This window comes from Prionailurus bengalensis, chromosome B2 (assembly GCF_016509475.1).
Source record: "Prionailurus bengalensis isolate Pbe53 chromosome B2, Fcat_Pben_1.1_paternal_pri, whole genome shotgun sequence".
Taxonomy (NCBI): domain Eukaryota; kingdom Metazoa; phylum Chordata; class Mammalia; order Carnivora; family Felidae; genus Prionailurus; species Prionailurus bengalensis.
This window is the reverse complement of record NC_057349.1, coordinates 27336450-27354507: the sequence shown is the minus strand read 5'-3', so window position 1 is coordinate 27354507 and position 18058 is coordinate 27336450. Positions and strand designations below refer to the sequence as shown.

Genomic DNA, 18058 nt, shown 5'->3' with positions numbered 1-18058 from the left:
CCAATGCGTGTTGAGCGCTCCCGACGTGCCGCACGCTGTTCTACAGCTCGGTTTGTATTATTTCGTTTAATCCTCCTAGCAACTCCATGGGGGAAGCTATTATTATCATCCCAACTACAGAAATGACAAAAGTGAAGTCCGGAAAAATAAAGTTAACTTGCTCAAGGTCAGGTAACTGGTATGTGCAAGGTGTATTGGGGCGGTGAGGGTGGGGCGAGGCGTACACAGAAAATAATTAAGTGGACTGAAAGCATTTACTACCTTAGTATTTCAAATTGCAGGTAACGTTTCAGACTCAGAGCTTTGAGAGCCCAGTGAGGTGGAGTAGGGGTGTTGAGCAGTGGCCCTTTTGTACACCGGCATACAGGAGGGTAGGGACCCACCCTGCTGCCCGGGCGCTGTGGTTACGGTGAACGGCGAGGGTTCTTCGCCTGCCACCACACCACACAAGCCCGTCCAGAGTCTGCGCCTCTTGCAAACGGGAAATGGAGGGGAAAGGAGGAAAATTCCACTTAAAACAAGCAAACTCCGTGGGCGCTGCACTGGCGGCCCACGTCCGCGAGGAATCTGCAAGGCGCCCTTGGCAGCTCAAGCTGCAACGAGCCGGCAAGTTTTTGTTCCGCGTTTTCACGCTTTTCTCACGGGATCTCGAAAACCAAAGATTCCTCGAGTGCAAATCAGCTGTTGATGGCTCGTCCCCCAAGGAGCCAAAACAAGTCACACAGACTTGGGCCGCTCAAAAACCTAACATTATTAAGCGGGAGCTTCCGCGAGGTAGTCACTCGAGTGAGCTCCTCTGACAGAGCTCAGCTCTACACACACACACACACACACACACACACACACACACACACCGCACCCTGGCCACAGTACCCTGTTCGGGCCACCGGGCATGGACCCACCGCACTGAGAGGGCGCGCATCTGAGCCCGGGTGCTGCGAAAGAGTCGGATTCCTCCAGGGGCCGCGTGATCCCGTCTAAGAGAAACGTTTCCCCGCTCCCAGGGAGTATTAGCCATTCACTGTGGAGCCATGCAGCGCCACCCTCAGCCTGAACACACTCGGAGAGCAGAGACCCCAGCCCTCAGAGGCGGACTTACTTAAACTTGTAGACAATGGACCCACCATCATTTCCTTATTAGGGACAAAACCAAGGAGCATATAAGCGATTGCTCAGGGAAGGAAATTTCTCAAGTACGCCTAAAATTTAAAGAAGTACCTTAAGACTAAACGGCGCTTTTGTTGGATTGGGCCAAAAATATTAGTGTAAATGTGTATATGTCAAAATATTAGTACTTTTACAATTTTTATTTCATCTTTGTAATCATCACAGAAGGACGTATTGTTTTTAAATTTTTATTATTTCCATTTTACAAAAAAAGAGTAGGAATTGAAGCTCAGACTTATTCAAGGTCATCAGGAGCAGGTGCAATTGTCAAACAAAATCTAAAGACACCTATGAGCATCATGTCACTATTCATCTGCTCTGAGGATGAGGGAAATGCTAAGAACAAAGGTAACATATATTATTTGAGGGAGCAGAAAAATCAGACAAGTCAATAACAAATATTTCTGAAATATTTGTACAGAGTCCTGGTGTGGACTGAGGGTTGGGGATACAGACCAACCAGTGGGCCATCCCCCAGGATCCCTTTCCCCCTCCACCCTAGCCCAAAATCTTCTCACAAGCACTGCCAAATAGTATGAAAAATTATTTCCTGGTCTGGGTAAATGATTTGGAAACTACTATATGGATAGTATACTATATGGATAAACATATACACACATACATAGGGATAGATATATTCAAAGGCCACGTGTGATCTTGTGATAAATTCTGTATGTGTGATCTGGTATGCATATATGGAAGCAATGTAGGGTTAACTCCCCTTTTCACAGCTTATTGCTAAAGTACTCACCCAACCCCACTGAAGGTGGGGGAGGGAAAGTTTGTATACTTGGCAGTTTTAGCAGCCAGGAGAAACTCTAGATATTTGGGGCTGGAAGTCACTTGGGAGGAGGGGGGAGAAAGATGGAGAGTTCTGTTTGTAAGATACACATCCAGAACAATGTTCCAGCCAATTTCCAATTTCCCCAAGGAAGTGTGCTTGTCTGCACCAAAATATAATTTTAGGTATGAAAGAACTAGAACTGGTGGGTGTGTTTAGGAGTAATAAGGTGCACTTTTAAAACATGATGTCTGGATTTGCCCTAAAATATTTCAGCAAAATGAAAATAGAAAAGAAAAATGGAGCAAGTGTGGCAAAATCTTCATAATTGTTATATCTAGGTGATGGGTATTGAAGAGAGAGCTTATTGTATACCCTCTCTACTTCTGGGTACTATGAGCCTTTTCATTTTAAATAAAAGTGTAAAAAGAAAAATAAAATCTCAATTTTTTCATGTAAATAAGTGTGCTTTATTGTATATAAATCTAATTTTTAGAATTTTGAAAATAAAAGTCAGTTGCAGTAGAAAAAACCAGTTCCTTATGATACCATGTTGCAGAGGAAGACCAGTGGTTGACATCTTCAGCTCAGGTCCGAAATCTAGTTCCCTTGGCTTTCTGGAATCCCAGTTCACTCCTACCTATTGATCGCCTGTCTTTTGTATTCAGCCTTCCCCAACAGGACCTCCAAAGTTCCCCTTATCTCGTAGACTTTCACCAGCATAAATTTAGGAAGTTGCCTGGCTTTCTTCAGCCAAAAGGAATGAGAAATAATAAAAGCAAAAAGTCGTATTACTGTCACTGTAGACCCAGAAGAGGAGAAAGAGTTCTTGGAACCTCTTCACGGATGAGAACGCTAAGGCAGAAGATAGTGCCTTCTCCAGGATACCTTGCTGAACAGCGGACTGGAACTGGCTTCACCAAACGTTCGGTGGTCTGTCTCTTTTCTACTAGATGTCAGGAAAACGCCAGGAGCTCCGGGTATGTAACTTACAAATGAAGACCCAGCCTTCTGCCCCTTGCTTCAAGAAACCAAAACAGCTGCACTGAATCCTGAATTTCTTCAGCATGGCGTAAGCATGATTGCCACGGAGAGTGCGCACTTCGACAGAGCAGTGCCAAGTACGTAACTTATTTTCTTCTTTAAATGTTAACGGCATGCGGGGGTAGGAAAGGTGCCCTAAGATGGTCAACCCAGTACTAGGCAGACGATAATTTTTGAAGGAACCTAGGGTCTGGGACACGCGGCTGCGGGGAGCCCGGGCCTCAGTGGCTGCGTCAGAAACCTTGGGCAGGTGAGGGAGAGGGAGCTGCGCCTTTGGAGGATAGCAGGGCAGCCTCTCTGACCACGATTCCCGAGAGCCTGGCGCCACCCAGCGGAAATGAAAAGAACTCCTGCTTTTCCTCCAATTGCACCCAAGAAAAGGGGAGGCGCAGCCCGCAACACCGCAAAATCCAAGGATTTTTGGAGGGGGGGAAGGTGACACTCATTTGACGACTCCACAAATCCATGCCCAGCCTTCCCAGTTCACTCCCCACCAGCAAGGGCACTCTGACCAGGCCCCAAAGTATGTCCCCTTGATCCCCAAGACGAAAAACGCTTTCTCCTAAAATGCAAACTACGGCCACGGAAAAGCTTTTAGTGTTGATGTTCAATGCAGAGTAGGGATATGCGTTTGCCGCGCCGGCCGCGCGACGGCAAGCACAGGGGAGAGTCAAAGCAGAGGATGGAGGGGAGGGTGACGAGGGCCGCGTAAATCATTTGGAGAGATTTTTGGCCTGAGTCCCTGTTTCCGAAAGGTTGCGGGATGGTTTGACGTTGATTATATAGCTGCTTTCTTTTCAAGTGCGCGCCCCTCCCCACCGCAGCCCGCCTGGTGTGCGAGGATTGTGTTTGAAAGGGAGGAAGCATTCTTGAAGTGGTGGGTGATGGATTGTCTAAACCCTTCTGGGACGTTTTGGGCGGGGGTTTTTCCAGGCAGCTCATCAATAAAGACCCCCCTGGAGAGGGGAGGGGGCAGCTGGAAAACAGCCCCCACCTCCCGGCCTGGAGGAACCAGGCCTGGAAAAGAATATTTGCGGCCAAGGGGAAGGGTATGAGGGAGTGAGAGAGGGCAAATGGGCCCCGGGCAGGTGGAGACTCCTTGCCAGGATCCTTCAGCCACGGAACCCTTTTGGGCTTCACCGCAAGGATGCCGCAGGGTGACTCATTGGGGGTAGGGAGGGGTGACAGCCGAAAGGCTGGTGGGCTCTCAACACCAGGGTGTCAAGAGAGCAGGAAGTGGAGGTTCCAGAGCCAACATCAGTCCGTCTTGATGCACTAGGAGTCTTCTGTTTCTATAGATTTCTTTTCAAAGCCCCAAACAAAATCTGTCCATCTCTCTCAAATTGGAGGAGGGAGATTTAGGGTGGGGAGTAAGGATGATCTGGCTCAAGCCATCCCTTGGCTTTCATGGGATCAACACCTAGAACCAAGCCAAGGAAATGAGGTAGCCTCTGACGCTGAAAAGCCCCCTTCCTTCTCATGGGCAACAGCCTTCAGAGATGCCCCACGCAGGGTCGTGTAGGCCGCAGACATGGACTACTGAATGCCGATAGGGAAACAGGCGACTGCTAGCTCCCTGGGAAGACTGGAAATCTCAAAAGCAAGGCCAGCTTAGAGAGGCAGCTTTGGGGCTTCGTCTAGGATAGGAGGCCTCAGCTTTCTCAGAGAGCCACGGTCTCCGGTGTTTTCCCGGTCTCTTCTTCCGTCCTAGCACTGGCGAGCGCTGGCTTCCCCCGGTGCTGGCCTTGCGGGCCTTTCCTCCTCTGCGCCCCAGGGTCCACCAACGAGCTGTCCTCATTCCACGACCAAGGGTCAGGCCGCATCCCAAAACAGGGATCCACTGCCAGATCGGGGTCTGGGGGCAGGGAGGAGAGTAATGGGGGATGGATGACAAGAAGGGCTCCCGAAAGGCAGCTCCTCCAAGGCGGCGTCTGGGCGCCTGAGGTCCCGAGTCAGGCTCTGGGCGCCGAGCACGTTTTATTTATTCCCACAGAGGATGCTGGAGGACAAAAGAAATATTTGGACGTCAGCGCTGATTTATATTTTTGGAAGAGCTACGTTTCCTTTTCTGAAGAGAAGCAAGCGCGCCCCATATCCTGAGCTCAGCAGGGAGGACAGGAGGGGAGTTTTGATGCTCCAGGAAGTTCATCCATCGCGGCGCGGCGTGCAGGGCCCGGCGCCCGCGGAGTTCGCTGCCCTTGGAGATATTTATTTATTTGGGGGGAGGGGAGGGCAAAGGGAGACGAGACAAGTCAAACACGTGAAGAAAAACCGACCACGGCTGAGTTGGGACCTCCAGGGCGCCTCCCGACCTGCCGCCCCACAGCGGGCCGGCGAAGCTCCTATGTCGGGGGGCGTTGGAGACAAATCCTCGCAACCTCCGGACGCGTTTGGCTGATGAATTCCGCAGCCCACCGCGAGCGTCCTCCCTCGTTCAGTGCCTGAGGCTAACCTCTCCGGACCCAAGGGCGCCTCCCAGGTGGTCCTGTCTCTCCGGCTGGCGTGGTGCGCTGAGCGCGTGGGGCCCAGCCACCTTCCACCTGAGCCTGGTTAGACAGGCAGAAGCAGTGGGCGAGGGGCGCCTCAAAAGCGTGGTGCCACAAAGTAGGGGGCGCGCGGGCCCCGCGGCTGGAGGCACAGCAAGGTGGGTGCAGAAGTAATGCCGAGCTCAAAATATCCTGAGAGGCCCTGGCTTCACTAGTTTGTTTCATCAACGGGGACTTCCCTCACAGCAGCACAAGTGGATGCAAAATTTCCGTGCTGAGGGGCACCAGCACCCACACTTGCTTCTGCCTTTTTTTCTCCCAACACTGGGAATGTGTGGGACAGGCTTCTTTAATTTTCCTTCGCTTCTGGGAGTCCTCTCATTCCTGCCCCGTCGGAGGGGCGCACGGACTGTGTCTTTCCCAGCACTGCCCCTTTTCTCTTGTTGCTGCAGGCATCAGAGCTGCCTTTTAGGAGGAATGGCAATGCCTACGATGGAAACCTTCTTCTCAAGCCCCACCCATAAACTCAGTAGGCGGTGGAAGAAGCCTAAGGGTGGTCCACTGGTCCGCTTGAGCTCTCAAGGTGCCTTGCTTGGTACCAATGCGCTGGCACCCGGGTCAGGGCCTGAGGGCAGATGGGTCCTGTTCCTGGAAGTATACCAAAGTTGTGTCTCCCAACTGAAGGGCTCTAGGGCCTCGAAATCTGAGAAGTGTGGAGACAGGAAGAGGAGCAGTTGCCATATGGGGCTCTGGAAGATTGGACCCCTTTTTACTTCCTCCTCAAGCACCTCAGACTAGGCCAAGCCAGGTATCAAATCGGGTCTACCTCCAGGCCCAGGAGATGGGGGCTTTCCGCGGATCTCTCAGGAAGGTGGCTATTAAAAGCCCTGCCCGGGACAGGCGTTTGGAGAGCGGAAGAATCTATCCAAATAAACATTTGGAATTGGGTGGCTGGCATTCAAGCCCGGAGGTCTGGGGGTTTCTGGACCGAGGAAGAAGAGCAGACACTGAGAAGGGTGTAAAATTCCCACCATTAACCCTCCTTGCCAAGTTCCCGTCTCCTGAGCGCCTTCTCCTGGCCTCCTGGCCTCCTGGCCAGATTTTCTACTATAAATTAAAATTTCTAGGGGGGCCTCTGCGTCGTGCAGGCTCCTGGTCTTCCTTGGTTTCCTCAAACAAGCTGACACTCCCTGCGCCTCAGCATTGAGTTCCCACCGTCCCCATCTACAAAGGCCTCGCAGGAGCTAGAGAATCCTCTACACATATTAACTTTGTACCAAAACACAGGGTGAATACAGTGGTCAGTTACAGGCCGATTTGGGAAGAGGCTTTGCTCCGGCCGGGCTGACGGAAGGAAGGGAGGGGTAAGCAGAGCTAGAGTGTCCCGAGGAGGAGAGGTCTTGGATGGCGGTAAACAGTGTCGGTGCGGATGCGTCTCTCCGGTGGGTAACTGGTTTAGTCTAAGCCATTTCATGTAAAACCCACGAAGCAGAGGAAGTATGCTAAGAACATAAAATTTAAACCGCAATAACGAAGAGATTTCCTAGAATGAAACGCCGATTACAAAACAAAATCGGAGAAACCCAAGCTTCCCGAAGTTTACATTCCCCAGCGCAGGAGCAGGGGCGGGGCCTTGGGGTTTGGAGCGGGCAAGGAACCCGCAGCCCAGGCGGACACAGTCAACCAAAGAGGGTCAGAGCACCGAGGATGGACAGAGAGCGGTTGCACTCGACGCCCTGTATTTCTGGTTAAGCAAGGAGCAGCCTGGGCTCATCTATATTCATTTTAACGAACCATAATACCTTTCCTTCCAGTAAGAAAAAATAAATCTAGATTTTTGTTGTTTATAAGGCAATGGAAGTAAGGAAGAGCTCACCACCATAAGAAAGGACTTCGGAGAGAGGGAACTGTCCTAAGCAAGGATATGTTGCAGAGACAACTTTCCTCTTAAACTGTCTGCTAAACAGAAATTCAGATATTCTTGCCAGGGATAAAGAATTTGACATGACTTGTTACTGCATGCATTCTTACCCAGGAGATCTGTATAAATCAGTAATTAAAACAAAGTTGAGAGGTTTCACTGCAATGTGTGGAAGCAGCACTGGATTGGGATCCCAGACCCCCCCCCCCCCAGCTATAGGCCAGCTTTGTTATTTCCCCAGGTGTGACTTGCAGTGAGTCATCTGATCTTTCTGAACCCCAGTCTCCTTATGGCTAAGGGGAGATAACTGTACTTAGGTCAGGTGGTGGTGACATGATGTGAGTGGAAAAGCTTCTACCTATGAAGTCTATAAGGAACAAATTCGGGGGTTAGTATTTCTTGACTTGGGGGTCCCTGTCAGGGGAAGTTTCCATAGGCAAAAGTGGGGTCTCCAAGAAAGAATTTCAGAGAAAAGCCTCTTCCTGCTCAGATAACTAAGGTCACCAACCTCCATATTTTTTGTGGAGTGCAGAGTAGTATTTAGATCCCCGGAGAGAGAAAAAGGCTTCAAGACAGCTGAGCTGCTCCTGGCTGGAACTGTAACTACAATGCCTACAGTCTTTCTAAGACCTGTATAGCCTCCTGTAACACTCAGCAAAGTATAAGTGGTATTTCTTGCAAGTTTGAAGAGTTTAACTAAAATGGATACCATTGTCACTTGGATTGGATAGGAAAGGGAGCCTTTAAAAATCCCTGCTATTTTAGCCTGCTTGGATTTTAGGGTAGGTGGTTTTTATTCTTCAGTCTCTGGGTCCTAAAACCTTTTAGGGTCTGAGATCCAATGTACATAGAATTCCTAGGTGTGGACAGTCAGAGAGGGTTCAGCAACAGTGATATTGACTTGCTTGCTGAATTTTCCAAAAATCTATTGTCCATCACCCCCACCTACAAATAAGATGATTGCCTTCCTTTTCCTTATGTTTCCATCTGGGCCAATTCTCTTCCCACTAAACATACACACACACACACACACACACACACACACACACACACACTGAAGGCTATGTCAGTGGGATTCCTTTTAGATACTATGTGTCCTCCTCACTCCAGTTTCTGTTGTATTTGATTATTTTTCAGACATTTAAAGCATTGATGTAGTGAGCCTACCATGTATACTTACTTACATTTAAATTATTCCATGTAAAATGACAAAAGGGGGTAAGAGAAAAAATACCATGAATAAATGGGTATCCATCCCCAAAATATGCTCCCAAGTCACTCAGAAAGAAATTCTTAGAAGTAGAAACAACTGCAAAACCCCTACCCCAACTCAATCAAAACATCCCATCCGGAAAAGACTGACTTGTTTCTTTTTTTCTATTGGAAATGAGCGGTAAACTGAGTTCATTTTAGCCGTGTTTTCTTAGCTGACTCTCGGCTACAATCAAGCCATTTTCGGACACATTCCCATGTAGGTACCAGGGGTGCTCTGGAGGAAGCTGTCGACGCCTGTTCAGCTAATTTAGGTTTTCTTTGTCTAATTACTGTGGAGCTTAGGGAAAAGGAGCCCAGCTCAGGGCAGTAAACTGACACTCGGTCTCTGTGTGTGGTATCCAGGCAGGGTTTGATGGAAAAAGCCTGCTTCCACTCAACTTCAGGTCACTGTCTGGGGCCAGCCCCAGCCCAGCCCCCAGCTTCCCCCCTCCCACTCCTCCCTCTCCTCAGCTTCTACAGCCCCACCAGCACACTCAGTCAGGAGCAGATTCTGTATTCAGTATCTCCAGGGGCACAGATAGCTAGTGCCACCCCACTGCCTCGGTTCTGTTCCAAGGCTTTTGGCAGCTGGCCTTTCTCTGGATCCCGGACCAATCTCAGATTCTCTTGTCCTACCCCCCCCCCCCTCAGGCTCCCCAGCACACATACTTGCACCTTAGTCCCTTTGGAGTAGACACAGAGGGGTGCCCAGCCCAGCCTCCCATTTTGTCCTCTGGTCTGCAGCACCTCCCTTCTGGGCCTCCCCCATCAGTCCTTGTGTGGCCAGGCCAGCTCCCAGGCCTCCGGCTCTCCTCCTCCCACTTCCAGCCCCTGTCCCTGGTCAGACTACATTTCCTTGCACGTGTAATCCAATAACTAACTGTCGGGTCTCATTGGAAGTGATTCCTCCCGAGGGCACATCCTCTCTCCCAGCCTGACTCTTACTTAGAGAAGAATTGGCCACACTGGGGTGGAGTGTTCTCCTACATAAGGTAGTTTCAAGATGGCACAGTTTTTTGGTGGACAGCATTGAGACTAAGGATTGTAAATCTAGTGACAGTTACCCCTTCAGGACTGAATATAAATACAGCTATCTTACTTATCTCACTCAGTGTCAGCCTTCTTTCTGCATTTTTTCTTTCTTTCCTTTTTTTCTTTTCTTTTCTTTCAAAACATCAGATGGAAAAAGGAAAGGAAGTGGAAACAAACGCAAACATGAATCCTATTCGACTGGGTTTCCAGAGTCTCTAAACTTTGGTTTTTTCTCTATCTATACCTCTCTGCTTAAAGTTCTGAAACTGCTCCAGGATTGCTCCTCCGCAGTAACGCGGTGGGGGGGGGGGGGGAGGCACAGGGGGGCGGGGAGGGAGTCTCTGCGGCGCCCCAGCTTCTCGCCCTCTGCTAAGCAACTGTTGCGGAGCTTACAGGCCCTGTCAGAAAGAGAGAGGATGGAACTTTACCTTTGGGCGTGTGACACCCTGGCGTGTGGTGAGGGCTGCAATGTCTAAATGAAGTTGACAGATGGTGTCAGTGCGGGCACAGGGGGAAGGCAGCTAAGGAGGCTCCCGGCGGGCGGCGAGGGCAGCACCAGCACGAGCGGCCGCACCATTCGGCCCAGGATGAGACAGGAGGAGGAGGAGGAGGAGGAGGAGGAGAAGGAGGAAGGAGGAGGGGGAGGAGAAAAGGGGGAGGTGGGAGGGATATGAGGAGGGGGATGAAGACCGGGTGGGGGTGAATGGAGGGAGAGGAGGGCGGAGGAGAGAGCAGAGGGAAAGGGGGAGGAGAACGGAGAGGAGAAGCAAGGGTGGGTCCGCTCTGAGGGGTTGGCTGGTTTTGGGGATGAGAGGCACGGGTGCTGTAAGGGGCAACGAGAAAGAAGATTTCATAAAGTTATAGGTGGTCGAGTTTTGCTGGGGATGGGGGTCGTCCTAGCAAAATGTGAATGAGTGTGTAGTCCCTCAGTTTGAAAGAGGGTGGGTAGGTGCGAGGGAAAGTGGCCGAGAGAAGAATTAAAAGGCCGAGGAGAACCCTGGAGAGAGGGGAGCAAGATAAGAGCTGGAGACTGCAGCCAGGTTGGGAGGGGGGAGGAGTGAGCATTGAGGCCGAGCGCTCCCTCCCCAAGGCGGCGCGGAGAGTGGAGGGGGCAGGGCGGGGTGGGGGTGGAGGGACGGAGCGAGGGAGGGAGGGCGGCCGGGGGGAGGGCGCGGGAGGGAGGAAGTCTGAGAGACAGAGCGAGGAGCGCTCCTGAAGGGAGACGTCGGGCTCGTCCCCGGGGTCCCTGCCGCGGTCCCAGCTCGCGGGCGCAGCTGCCCTGCGCCGGGCCGCTTTGGTTCCTCGGGACCGGAGGCCGTTGCGCAAGACAAGGGCCCGAGGCTCCGGGGAGGGATGCGCCGGGCGTTGCCTCCGGCCCGCCGCCGCCGCCGCCGCCAGAAGCCCCAGCGGAGCTGAGGGAGGCAACGCCGAAGCTCTGGCTCGCAGTGGCCACCGCTGCAGCCCGAGCGGCGGTCTAGGGCGCTCGCCGGGCTTCTGGGCCGACCCCGTTCCGGCGCCTCCACTCCCGGCCCCGGGCCCGCCCCCGCGGCCCGGCCTGGCTCACGGGTCCCAGATGACCACCGAGGGCGGGCCGCCGCCGCCCCCGCCGCGCCCGCCGCCGGCCCCGCTCCGCCGCGCGTGCAGCCCGGCCCCCGGCGCGCTCCAGGCCGCCTTGATGAGCCCGCCGCCCGCCGCCGCCGCCCTGGAGACCACCTCGTCGTCTTCGTCGTCGTCCTCCGCCTCCTGTGCCTCCTCCTCCTCCGCCTCCAACTCGGCCAGCGCCTCCTCGGCAGCCTGCAAGAGCGCGGGCGGCGGCGGCGGCGGCGCGAGCGCGGGGAGCGGGGGCGCCAAGAAGGCGAGCTCGGGGCTGCGGCGGCCAGAGAAGCCTCCCTACTCGTACATCGCGCTCATCGTCATGGCCATACAGAGCTCGCCCAGCAAGCGCCTGACACTCAGCGAGATCTACCAGTTCCTGCAGGCGCGCTTTCCCTTCTTCCGCGGCGCCTATCAGGGCTGGAAGAACTCCGTGCGCCACAATCTCTCTCTCAACGAGTGTTTCATCAAGCTGCCCAAGGGCCTCGGGCGACCCGGCAAGGGTCACTACTGGACCATCGACCCAGCCAGTGAGTTCATGTTCGAGGAAGGCTCGTTCCGCCGCCGGCCGCGCGGCTTCAGGCGGAAATGCCAGGCGCTCAAGCCCATGTACCACCGCGTAGTGAGCGGCTTGGGCTTTGGGGCCTCACTGTTGCCGCAGGGCTTCGACTTCCAGGCGCCCCCATCGGCGCCGCTCGGTTGCCACGGGCAGGGTGGCTACGGCGGCCTCGACATGATGCCCGCGGGCTATGACGCAAGCACAGGCGCCCCGAGCCACGCGCACCCGCACCACCACCATCACCACCACGTCCCGCATATGTCGCCCAACCCGGGCTCCACCTACATGGCCAGTTGCCCTGTGCCCGCCGGGCCTGGGGGCGTCGGCGCGGCTGGGGGTGGCGGCGGAGGGGACTACGGCCCGGACAGCAGCAGCAGCCCAGTGCCCTCGTCCCCAGCAATGGCAAGCGCCATCGAGTGCCACTCTCCCTACACGAGCCCTGCGGCGCACTGGAGCTCGCCCGGCGCCTCGCCTTACCTCAAGCAGCCGCCCTCCCTGACTCCCAGCAGCAACCCCGCGGCCTCTGCAGGCCTGCATTCGAGCATGTCCTCCTACTCGCTGGAGCAGAGCTACCTGCACCAGAACGCCCGCGAGGACCTCTCAGGTAACGCAGTGAGCCGGTAGCGGCCCGCTCGCGGCGTCGCCTCTATCTAAGCTTTCGGGCTCCCAGGCTACTGCAACTTCCAGGGAGTCGCCGAAACCTAGGGGTCTGAAGGCACTAGGAGGAGAGGGTGCTGAGGGGAACGGGAACCTTATCCATCAGGGGGAAAGATTGAGGTCATACTGCCTTCTCTCATAGCTTTGGCCAAGAGCTGGGCCTCCAGAATTTGCACTGCCAAGAGGATGGTGCAAAGTCGCCTGCCTCCCTAGCGTCTCTGGGTGACCCTGTGGACTGCAGGTCTCAAGTCTCAGGACCGACTTAGCTTAGAGAGAAAGAATGTTCTTGGGGGAGCCTGGCCAAAGAGCTGTATCTGCTTCCCTTTGTGTGTGACTGTGTTTAGTTTGTTTTGCTGTGCTTTCCTCCCAAAGTAAACGTCAGAAAAGGGAGATGTTCTGTATCTTGAGGGTGTGGGTGGGGAGGGGTTGCAACTGGGCAGGAGTCGAGAGGAGGGGAAATGAGGGAAGGGCAGAGAAGAAAGCGAGGGGGGGAGCAGGATCTTTCACAGAAGGGAGGTGTTTCTAGTGGGGAGGGGCAACAGCCTGTTGAGGAGCCCCTTACCTCCCAACACAGAGCACCAACCTTGGTGAGGCCAGTCTTTCCTAGGTCAGAAGGATCTGAGGCCCACATTGTGCCCCCCCCCAAGAAATATTTGCCTCTTGGACTTCACTTGTGTTGCTGGTGTAAATTATGTTGGTTGAAGATTATGAAAATTTACTGACTTGCCAAAGGCGATGAAAGGTAGGAGGGGGAGAGATGGGGTGGAGAAGGTAATTTGAATATTTAGCCATATTTATGGGGACAGTGGAGATAAACTCTCTCACATTAACTAACCCCTCTGAAGCATCCACAGCCTGTGGATTAAAATCAGGCTAATTTGCCCATCAAATGGTGCTCTAGCTCACACTTACCTTTCGCCCCATTTAGAAAATATGTCACAGGATGATGCATACATATACATGTTTGTGAATCAGTGTACCACAAGAGCTTCAAGGGACACGGAAAGCCCAGAAATGGGCAAAAAGATGGTTCCCTGGATGGTGAAATTTCCCAAATAGGCCTTTTAAATGCGGGTCTCAGAGGTTAACTAAACAAAGACAGTCTCGGCAGGACCACACGGGAGAGGATTTTAGCCTGACTTAACCCACTGAGAGCAGAGTCTTGTTCAATTTTTATGGGAATTTCAACAAGTAACCAATACAGACGACCTTTCCCTCTCTCTCTTTTTTTAATCCCCTGGGACTGGCTGTCAATCACTGCTCACCCCAGGCCGGCGCCCACTCCCCCACTCTCCTGCCCACTTCTCCTCTCCCGCCCTGCCCGTTACCCTCCTTGCTTTCCCTGTTCTCCCTCTCCACACAGGCTCTACTCACTTTAAACCCAGATTCCGAGGTTTCGCAGCTGCAGTGAGACTACACTAAAAATTAAAAACAAAAGAACTCAAAAGAAAGAGGCTTATGATTCTTCTTTGAGACCACCTTCGCCCCACCCAGTACATCGGGGCACATGCACAAGTCCCAGAAATTCGGGGATCCGGAAACAGGACACTTGGAGAACGAAAACGGCGGAACCAAAGCACGCCGGCCTCCCGCAGCGACCTTCCCGGAGAGTCTTGCACGACCTTTGGGCAGAGCTTAGGGATGCTGGGGAGGCCATGGATTGGGCCAAAGCCTACCGGGACGCTTTGCTCCTTCCCTTGTCTTCTGGGTCCGGTCCCTTTCTTCTGTCCGCCCCCCCCCCCCCCGCCCTAGTTGGCAACCTCCAGTCGACAGGAGGTAGGGGCTCAGCAGGAGCAGGCTGGGTTCGAGGACGTCTGGTTAGGAGTGCGCCGCCCGCGGGGCCGCGGGCCACCGAGAGACTAGGGCCCAGCGAGGAGCCGGGAGGCCCAGCAGGGCAGAGACTGTGGGCCAAGAAGGTCTCCCCCAGCAGACGCACACGCGCGCGCGCGCGCACACACACACACACACACACAGCACACCCACCGGGGGCCACGGTCCCACTCCAGACAGGGAGGCCAAGGCCCGCGTGCTCAGGGAGGCCCCGCAGTCCTCGTTAAGTACTGTGAGCCTTTCAAGATGGAGCTAGGGCTTTTATCCCTCACTCATCACATCAAAGAGCTGACGACGGCCTTCGGTCTTAAGGTATGACTTTAGCTCTGGGTCCCGCTATTTTGAGATCATAGAAGTGGCACCGAGAAGTGCTGTAACGTGATGGGTGAAGGCACCTGTGTGTAGAGAGCAACACCCACACACCGGAGCGCAAGGACCTATTGCTGCTTTACGAGAGCAGTGCGGCGCGCCGTTGGCGACAATAGATGTTACCGGGCAACAAACGTAGCCCAAGTCAGGGACCACTTAGCCTGGTGGCTCCGTAAGCCCTGGGATGCTGGCAGGCCAAGGCGTCGAAAGCAGGGCGCGAACGCTGCGGGCGGGCGAAAACGGTTTTAACGCACTTGAAAATCGAATCCGGCCCGGCACCAACGTGTGATTTATGGTGCCATAAGGCACGGATATCTAGGAAAGACGCGGGTTAAGTGGTCTAATCCAGCCCGGTGAGGAAACAGACCCGATCCGGGAGAAGTCTGGGCCCCGGCGCGCTGCGGACACCGCGGGCCAGTGCGCCCCGGAGCCAGGAGGCGCCGAGAAAGCAAAAGCAAAAGTCGGCAGTGGGTTGGCGCCCAACGGCCGGGCTCAGGGCCTCGGCAGAGGAGCGGCCCCAGCGGAGAGGACTGAGAGCCGTCTCGGTCCTCTGCCATCCCGGAACTCTGTCAGGGGCTGCTCTCGCTGCCGGACGTCTGGGTCTGCAGCTGAGCGCTTATGGAAGGACATTATCTGCTCCCTGGAGTCGGGCTTCTCTAGAGGAAGCCTGAGACTTTCAGGACCTACGATGACCTGCACTTTCCTTCCAGGCCCTTTGTCTTGCAAAGGGATTGTTTTCTGTTACCTCCTTTTGGGACAAAGAATAATCCCTGCTGTGACCTGCTACTCTGACTGGGCCACTTAGTTGGGAAATAAGACAGGAGGCTTGAAACTAGAAGTGGGAGCGACAGTGGCATTTCTGGGGCAGGGGACTTGGCCTCTGCAGCTGGGGCTTTGGCAGCAAGGTCCAGGAGCCCTGCGTTTAAGGACCCCATCAGAGAGTGTGGGCCAAATGGTTCCCGTGTTGGTGCTCCCACTGCGATTAAAGCTGTCGTGAGACTCCAGGAATAATAGGGGAATTCAGACACTCTACAACTCGGTTGAGAGGAAGATCGTGCTCTTTGCGGGTAACATCAAAACAAAACATAGTGATGGCAGAGTCCTCCTAGGACTCAGTTTGAAACTTTGAGAAACTTCTGGAGATTGGGTTTGTTCTACCAGTTTTGTTACAATAGACAAAAGGACACATCAACCCCTTTCTTACCCTGAATCAAAATAAGGCATGAGTTAAGTTAAAATTTAAAAAGTGATATGTCCCATCCTCAGACTGTTTGTGAAGAGTTTTTCTTTTCTTTCGTCTTTCAGTGGGACTGCCTCGATACCAGCATCACTCTACCCCAGTGTGCGACAGAAAAGATTTTGTCCTCAACTTTAATGGCATTTCTTCTTTCCATCCCTCTGCAAGCGGGCCATATTATCACCATCACCACCACCAGAGCGTCTGCCAGGATATTAAGCCCTGTGTCATGTGAATGGGGGGAAGGAGGCCATGCCAAGGCCGCTCTCGGCTCTCTTCCTCCACAGGGCAGAAGTAACTGAGGTGGACTCCCACAATATGCACGGCGCTAGCTGTAAGTAGCACACCAGTCACTTAGCCAGAATCCCAGACCAGCGCTGTTCACGGATACTTGTCTACCATTGGTAGAAGGACAGCCCCTGGTAAAGTAATGCCCCTCATATGAATATGTGCAGGCTCCCAGTGAGGGGGAGAGTCAACTGAGAACTCAACTTCTTAGCAGAGATGGTAAAAAGTTACCACATGAAAAACATAAACATGTAACTCTGGGATCTTCATTACCTTCCGTAATCAGGGTCTGAAAAACGCAAGTTGTGTGTGTGTGTTTTTCTTTGTCTATGAAAATTTTTGTGCTTTTCAAAAAGGCAGTGCTAAGCACAAGACTTCAAGAAAGCCTCATCTTGTTGCCTAGCCAAGTAAGAGAGTTCTGTTTCACCAAACACTAAGTTTGGATACAGGTGCCAAAGAACATTATTAAGAAAGTATTTAGAAGCAATGTGTCTAGTTTAAGAAAGTGGTTTTCAGTATTGTGACAATACAACGTTTTTTTACAAGGTTGTTTTCTACCACCATATTTTAAAGATATTTTTATGATTTTCGTGTATACTCACACTTTGCTTGTATTTTAAAAGAAGGATATATTTGCACTTATGTATACTTTTACAGTTTGCCAAACTATTTTGATGTAAAATTTTTTTCAATAAAATATATATAACAAATAGCTGTTTTAGGGATCTATTTCCTCCACTGGTGTCCTGGGATCACCAGGTTCTCTCCTCTGCCAGCCGGCAATGCAACTCTACACTGTGGGTTTTTTTTTTTTTCCAAGTTGTATAATTGACGTGGTGTGGGGTCTGTGCCTTGAGTAACACAGGCCAGGTTCTGATTGTGGGTCTTCTCAGGAGAGAAAGAGAAGAAGGAACTTCTTCTGTTCTTTCCTTCCTTCACCCTAGCTCTTTCTGGCTAAACAAAAACCAGAAGGTAAAAGGAACTTAAGAGAAAACCAGGCAAGATAATGAAAAGCAAGAGTCTGATTTGAGGAAACCAAGTTTCGTGCCCCTTTTGTTCTCTTTCCTGTGGCCAAGGAGAGTTTTGCCTTTTGCTCTTTGCTCTTCCCCACTAGCAGGCAGTGATGGGGCAGAGTGGAAAGTCACCATCTAGGGCTGGGCTGAGCCTGGGCTCCTGTGAGCTCAGTGGAGGCAAGAAAGGAGTGGTATCCAAAGAATAGGACCAGCTTCCCCTTTTCAAGTCACAGTTTTGTTGATTACATTTTATTGTGGGTGGTGGTCAGATCCTAAAGTGTCCAGAGGCGGATGGCTGTGGAGAGGTAATGGGCGTCCTGTGAGCATTCGACCTTTTAATTTCTTTGGAGAGTAACAGAAGCAGATACTCATCCTCAAAAAAAGGTGTTCTGTGGCTGCTGTCTGTCCCCACCCCCAATTCAGAGCCTGGCCAACCCTGCTTAGCAGAAGTGCTCTCAACCCCCACACATCTCTCCCCTTCCTCCCTTGTCCCCTATGCTCCCCCCTTTCTTTTAACAAGGGATCTCCTTCAGGGATTCCTTCAGAGCCCCTTTCCCTTGCTCCATGTCCCAAGGTTCCCCAATTATGAATGCTATAGGCAGAGCTGGTAAAGCTCTGGATTAAAAAGAGAGAAAATAGGCCAACTAGGCAGCAGGACTTGCTTCTTGTCAGCCCATCCTCCTCTGAACAGTCCTTCAAAGTCATGGGCAGTTTCAGTAACAGTCAATCTGAGCAGTATCAGAGAGGTTCTCAACCCATGATCAAGCTGCGGATTTTCCTTCCCAACTTGGGTCTGGTGTTTTGCTCTTAGTTTTGTTTTTGCTTTT

At 52.6% G+C, this 18058-nt stretch overlaps 1 protein-coding gene across 1 annotated transcript; it reads left to right on the top strand.

The window, feature by feature from the left end:
• The first annotated feature begins 10852 nt into the window (after positions 1-10852).
• On the top strand, positions 10853-16928 carry FOXF2 (forkhead box F2). Its single transcript, XM_043590963.1, has 2 exons — positions 10853-12441; positions 15999-16928. The coding sequence occupies exons 1-2, from the start codon at positions 11259-11261 to the stop codon at positions 16163-16165; spliced, it is 1350 nt and encodes a 449-aa protein (XP_043446898.1). The 5' UTR covers positions 10853-11258; the 3' UTR covers positions 16166-16928.
• Positions 16929-18058: the final 1130 nt, after the last annotated feature.

Excerpts from the sequence above, each read along its gene's own strand:
- FOXF2 (XM_043590963.1), top strand. The coding sequence starts at position 11,259 with ATGACCACCGAGGGCGGGCCGCCGCCGCCCCCGCCGCGCCCGCCGCCG. Across the intron at positions 12,442-15,998 it reads CGCCCGCGAGGACCTCTCAG|TGGGACTGCCTCGATACCAG; the intron begins GTAACGCAGTGA and ends TTCGTCTTTCAG.